This window comes from Cryptomeria japonica, chromosome 1 (assembly GCF_030272615.1).
Source record: "Cryptomeria japonica chromosome 1, Sugi_1.0, whole genome shotgun sequence".
In the NCBI taxonomy this organism is placed as follows: domain Eukaryota; kingdom Viridiplantae; phylum Streptophyta; class Pinopsida; order Cupressales; family Cupressaceae; genus Cryptomeria; species Cryptomeria japonica.
Genome location: NC_081405.1, coordinates 19,457,675 through 19,464,324, shown reverse-complemented (window position 1 = coordinate 19,464,324; position 6,650 = coordinate 19,457,675). Strand labels below are relative to the sequence as shown.

General features: G+C 40.2%; 1 protein-coding gene across 1 annotated transcript; it reads left to right on the top strand.

The window, feature by feature from the left end:
- The first annotated feature begins 605 nt into the window (after positions 1-605).
- Positions 606-5,169, top strand: LOC131856278 (uncharacterized). Its single transcript, XM_059207836.1, has 3 exons — positions 606-1,868; positions 1,974-2,424; positions 4,856-5,169. Exons 1-3 carry the CDS (start codon positions 606-608, stop codon positions 5,167-5,169), a joined length of 2,028 nt encoding a protein of 675 aa, XP_059063819.1.
- The last annotated feature ends 1,481 nt before the right edge of the window (positions 5,170-6,650 follow it).

The following is a 6,650-nucleotide window of genomic DNA, read 5'->3' as shown; positions in this document are numbered from 1 at the left end:
AAATCACTCATGATTTGTAGAGGTCCTTTGGAGTATTAAGGAGAAAACTTGAAACCTCAACCTCGCAGGGCTACTAGGCGTGACAGGCCTAATTATAGCAGCAGCATCACATCTTCTTAATAGATCAAATCTAATGGTTGGAAAAGGTCACTTGGGCCTATGGAATAGTGAATCAAAGGTTTAGGAGAAATTGGGGTCTTGGGAAGTGTGTCAACCCTTGTTGGTTATTGTAGCTCTTGTGAGTCCTGAGTGGTCTTTGGAAAGCGTTGAAGGTTTGGGCATTGTCTAAGCTGCCTGAGATGGGCAATGATATGAAACTTGCCAAACTAAGTTCAAAACACCCCTTGGAGTCTTTGTAACATTTCTAGAGTCCTTGTTTGGGTTCTTAGTTGAAGGAACCTATCTCAGTGTTGACAAGGGCTCTGCATTAGATTGGTATCAGAGCTTAGGAGTATCCTAAGAGTGAAGACAAATTGTGAAGATGGCAGAAGGAGATGAAGAGATTCTAGGAAGGATGACCAATGTGGAATTGGCCAAGGTTGTGAGAGAACAATTGGTAGAAAATAGAGCCATGAAAAGGGAGATAGAAAGGTTCAAAGGGAAGAATGGATAGGAGGGAAGTGGAAGACTCTGGAGATGGAGATGATGGGGATGAGGATGAGACCCCAAGGAAGGAAGAAGAAGCGGTTCCTACAGACCAGAGACCCCTCTTGAATGCTCTCAAATCCATGGAGAGGAGAACCATGGATGGGAAACTAGAACTACCTATTTTCAGTGGCAAGATGGATCCAAACTTGGTCATGGATTGGATAGAGGCTTTAACTAGCTTCTTTGAATGTGAAGACATTCTTGAGCACCAAAGGGTAAAGATGGCAAGGTCCAAGTTGAAGGGAGCAGCCTTGACTTGGTGTAATTTGATCCAGACAGAGAGGGTGAAGAATGGAAAGAGTATGATCAGATCATGGAATAGAATGATTGCTTTGATCAAAGAGACCTATGTGCTAGAGGACTATGGAGTGCAACTTCATAGAAGAAAACAAAATCTCAAAAAAAAGGACATGGATGTAAGCACATACACTGAAGAATTCTTGAAATTGTGTATAAAGGCCAAGACCACAGAGATAGAGGAAGAGAAGTTGGCGAGATACATCAATGGTCTAAAATTTTCTATACAAGATGAGTTAAATCTACACACCCTAGGTAATGTACACAAATGCTACCAAATGGAATTGAAGGTAGAAGAGAAATTCAAAAAGAAACAAGATCAGAACAATAGGGGCAGAGGTCCCTTTAGAGGAAGGGGAAACAATGGCGGTTCCCAAGGAGACACCAACCAAGAGGACAGCAAGGGTGAAGGCAGCAACAGAGGAAGCTTCAGAGGTAGAAGACCAAACTACAGAGGTAGATCACAAGGGAGAGGCCCCATAAGGTGTTACAATTGCAACCAAGAAGGTCACATTGCCAATAGGTGTCCAGAGAAGGCAAACAACAACACTATGGGAGAAAGAAAGAGCAATCTAATCCAAAAATCTGATTATCAAAGTGTGAACAACAGCAACACTTTTCAAAGTGTAAATGCACCTGATTCTTATGGGTATCCGGAAAGAGGTGAAGCTTTGATGATGAGGAGAGCACTCCTAAAGGTTCCTATCACAAAAGAACCCCCACAAAGGAAGGCAATCTTCAAGACAACTTGCAAATCACGAGGTAAAGTCTGCAAAGTTATGATAGATTCCAGTTCAATTGAAAATTTTGTGTCCATGGAGATGGTGGAGAAGCTTAAGCTTAAGAGGATACCACATCCTTATCCATATAAGGTGTCATGGCTCACCCAAGGGCAACAAGCTCTTGTGGAAGAACAAGCATGGGTTGAATTTCAGATTGGCACCTACAAGGACAAACTCCTATTTGACATATCTAAGATGGATGCTTGTCATCTATTGTTTGGTAGGCCTTGGCAATATGACTTGAAGGCACAACATGATGGCTTTAGAAACACCTATTCTATCACCAAGGATGGGAAGATCATAGAGTTGCTACCTTTGATGGAGGATGAAGAAGAGCCTAAGGGGAAAGAGGCTAAGGTGATGCTGATGGAGAGAAAGGAGTTCATGAAGGAGGTGAGAGAGGAAGGAGGATTATGTTTTGCATTGATACCTGTTCCTAAGAAGGAGGCTGCAGATGTAGGAGTAGCAGATCAACAAGGGAGACCTAGGATGGTTCCTTATGAAGTGCAAGAGCTTCTTGACAAGTATAAGGGTGTGATTTCAAAGGGTATGCCTAAGACCCTCCCTCCTATTAGAGAAATCAGTCATTGTATTGACTTTATACCAGGAGCAACATTGCCCAACAAGGCTGCATACAAACTGACCCCACAACAAAATGAAGAGGTGGCCACGCAGATTGCTGATCTACTTAATGCAGGTCTGATTGGAAAAAATCTCAGTCCTTGTGTAGTACCAGCAGTACTTGCACCCAAGAAGGAAGGCACTTGGAGGCTTTGTACGGATTCAAGGGCAATCAACAAAATAACTATAAGGTATAGATTTCCCATTCCTAGAATTGAGGATCTTCTTGATTGTTTAGGAGGTGCAAAGTATTTTTCAAAGATAGACCTTAAAAGTGGATATCATCAAATTAGAATAAGGCTAGGGGATGAATGGAAAACGGCCTTGAAAACTAATGAGGGGTTGTATGAATGGAAAGTCATGCCTTTTGGCTTGTCCAACCCCCCTAGCACTTTTATGAGACTAATGAATGAGGTGTTGAGTGACTTTACCAGCAAATTTGTGATTGTCTACCTAGATGATATTCTGATTTTTAGCAACACAAAGGAGGAGCACATGCAGCACCTAGAGTTGGTCTTGAGAAGATTACACAAGGAGCAACTAATGATCAATTTGGATAAGTGTTTGTTCATGCAAGAGGACATCATCTACCTTGGTTTTGTCATATCTCAAGGTGAACTGAAAATGGATCAAGACAAAGGTAAACGCCATTCTAACTTGGCCCACTCCTAGAAGTTTGAATGATGTTAGGATTTTTCATGGTCTTGCAACATTTTATAGGAAGTTTATCAAAGGTATTAGTCAGATTTGTGTACCCATGCTTGACACCATAAAGGGGGGTCAGAAAAGTAAGTTTTTGTGGACCCAAGCAACAAATGAGTCTTTTGAGTTTCTTAAGAGAAAAGTTGCAGAGCAACCAGTCCTAGCCCTCCCTGATTTTCATAAGGTCTTTCAGATTGAGTGTGATGCCAGTCATGTGACCATAGGGGCTGTTTTGAGCCAAGAAGGAAGACCTATTGCTTTCTATAGTGAGAAACTAAATGATGCCAAGAAGAGATATTCCTCCTATGACCTTGAAATGTATGCATTGGTCCAGTCCATAAAGAAATGGAGGCACTACCTTTTGCCCAAGGAATTTTTGGTTTTTACTGATAAAAAGGCCCTAAGTTTCATTAATAGTCAAGAAAAATTGAATCACCAGCATATGAAGTGGGTGGAGACTCTACAAGCCTTCACATTTTCTTTGAAGCATAAGAAAGGAGTCACAAATAAAGTGGCAGATGCATTAAGCCATAGGGTGCTCACATTGTCCCATATCCAATTGGAAAGTGTAGGAATTGATGCTTTGAAGACCATGTATGAACATGATGAAGATTTTGGTAAGGTATATGCCTCTTGTACTAATTTGGATGATAGGTACAATGTAGAGTTTTCTGAGTTTTTGCTGCAAGAAGGATTGTTGTTCAAGGGAGGTCAACTATGCATTCCTAGATGCTCTGTGAGGATGGATATTATCAAGGAGAAACATAATGGGGCAATGGCAGGTCATTTTGGGTTAGATAAGACCCTAGAACTTGTGAGGAGACACTATTTTTGGCCAAAGATACAGACTAAAATCAGAAAGTATGTGGAGTCTTGTGTGGTATGTCAAAAGGCTAAAGGAAGGTCTACTAATGTTGGCTTGTATCAACCACTCCCCATTCCATCTAGACCATGGGAGAGTGTAAGTATGGACTTTGTAATGGGGCTACCTAGGACTCAAAAAGGTTTTGACAGTGTTTTTGTTGTTGTGGATAGATTTAGCAAAACGGCACACTTTCTCCCTTGCAAATCAACAAATGATGCTTCTTACATTGTAGCACTCTTCTTCAAAGAGGTGGTAAGGATCCATGGGTTTCCTCTTAATATTGTTTCAGATAGAGATGTTAAATTCATGGGTCATTTTTGGCAAACTTTATGGAGAAAACTAGGAACAAATTTGTCATTTTCATCTGCCTATCATCCCCAAACGGATGGGCAAACTGAAGTTGTCAATAGAACCCTTGGAAACCTTTTGAGATGCTTAACAAGAGAGCATAGAGAGAAATGGGATACTATCTTACCCCAGGCAGAATTTTCTTATAATGATACTGTTAATAGGAGTATTGGTAAGTCTCCTTTTCAGATTGTCTATGGTCTTAACCCAAGAGGTGTTTTAGAACTCAGAAATCTGCCTTCTACTAGTCTAATCAGTGCTGAGGGTGAAGCCTTTGCTGAGGCAATCAAGGAAGTTCATGAACAAGTCAGATTAAACCTTCAAAGGTTTAGTTAATAGTATAAGAAGCATGTAGATCAGAAAATAAGAGACCTAAGTTTTGATGTTGGAGACCTTGTATGGGTCTATCTCAGGAAGGAGAGGTTACCAAAAGGCAAACACACTAAGTTGATGCAAAAGAAGATAGGTCCTTGTTCTATTTTGAAGAAATGTGGACCTAATGCTTATGAAGTTCAATTACCCAATGGGTTGGGGTTGTCACCCATCTTTAATGTTTGTTATCTAACACCATATAAAGGTTTTGATGTTGCAGCTATACGTAATGATGATTTGGAGCAGCAGGCTGATGCAAATTTTCCTAAGCATGAACCACCTACCCTAGAGAAAGTGTTGGATACTAAAGTTGTTAAGAAGACAAGGAACAAGGAGTATACACAATACTTGGTTAAATGGAAAGGCAAACCTAATAATGAGGCTGTGTGGATGGATGAAAAGAAAATTGAGGCCCATGACACCACCTTGCAGCAGCTCATCTCAAGTGGACTTGAGATTTCTTGCCCCCAAGAGTATGATGCAGGGGCATCTTCAAATCCAACACAAAGTTCTCTTGAGGAGACAAATAACTAAGGATGTGTTTAGATGGTTTCATGTCTTATTTTCATGTTTTGAGTCTTTTCTTCCATGTTGATATCATGTAATAAGCATACCCCACCTTGTAATCCAATGCCTTAGGTAGGTGTGTAATGAACCACCTTGGGCATATGGTGTTTAGGGGTCATCTATGCCTTGTAGGCATTTTATTATGAATTTTTAAGGAGTTTAAGTTGTCTTAGGAGTCAAATTTGTGTGGAGGAGTTTTGGATGAAAATGTTGTCAAAGCTGTCAAGACACACATGACAACTTTTAATTAAAAAGTGCAACTTCCTCCAACAACCACTTATGGTACAAAAATTGGTTCCTAACTATTATGAATGGCATATAATGTCAAACTCCAACCATGGGAGAGGTCGTTGAAGGTTAATGTAATATTTGGCACTTGGAAAATCAATAAAAATAGTGAATTTCCTGCGCTTTTGCTGCTATAATCAATATTCTGTATAGTAAAGACATCTCCAGGTCTGAAAAATGGTGGAATTTGGTAGATAAGTGAATAAAATTTCTAATTCTTCAAATCTGAGGTCTTAACTCCTCGGGATCAGAGAGAAAAGTGCATTTTTCTGGAAGTTACCCGGATTTGATAGTTTTACCTAGGTTTTGAGGGAAAAATGACATTTTCTTGCTAATACCTCATTGGTTTTGAATGGCCTTTGGGGTAGAGAAATGTTAGACTATTTTAATTATTATTTCCAAGGTATTTTTTAGGTAAGGAGTAGGAAAGAGCAAGGGTTTGATGTGTTAAGGTGGACATCTCTATGTGGCCACCTAGTCTCATTGTGCAACCGGTTCCATGAATGAAGTCAAGGGTGTAACCAGGGTTTGAAATTTGGTGATTCATGTTAATTCCATTCCCTCTAAATTTTCCAATTATTAATTTGTTAGGGCAGCACTTTTATAGTACACTTCCTTTGTTAAATTGGCCTAATTAAGGCTATTAGGCCTACTAGGTGAGTAAGGGTTGTGACCTTTAGATCTTAGATCTGGTTAATCCCTTTGGATATGTTTTAGTACTCATCCAAAGGAGTCAAAATCACTCATGAGTTGTAGAGATTATTTGGAGAATTAAGGAGAAAACTTGAAATCTCAACCTGGCAGGGCTACTAGGCATGATAGGCCTAATTATAGCAACAACATCACATCTTCTTAATAGATCAAATCTAATGGTTGGAAAAGGTCACTTGGGCTTAGGGAATAGTGAATCAAAGGTTTAGGAGAAATTGGGGTCTTGGGAAGTGTGTCAACCCTTGTTGGGTGTTGTGGCTCTTGTGAGTCCTGAGTGGTCTTTGGAAAGCGTTGAAGGTTTGGGCATTGTCTAAGCTGCCTGAGATGGGCAATGATATGAAACTTGCCAAAGTAAGTCCAAAACACCCCTTGGAGTCTTTGTAACATTGCTAGAGTCCTTGTTTGGGTTCTTAGTTGAAGGAACCTATCTCAGTGTTGACAAGGGCTCT

Bases quoted from the DNA above. Each gene is read 5' to 3' on its own strand.
- LOC131856278 (XM_059207836.1), top strand. From the start codon at position 606: ATGGATAGGAGGGAAGTGGAAGACTCTGGAGATGGAGATGATGGGGAT. The intron at 1,869-1,973 runs GTTGAATTTCAG...TATGACTTGAAG, and splicing joins TTGTGGAAGAACAAGCATGG to GCACAACATGATGGCTTTAG. The intron at 2,425-4,855 runs GTCTGATTGGAA...TTGATGTTGCAG, and splicing joins TGCTGATCTACTTAATGCAG to CTATACGTAATGATGATTTG.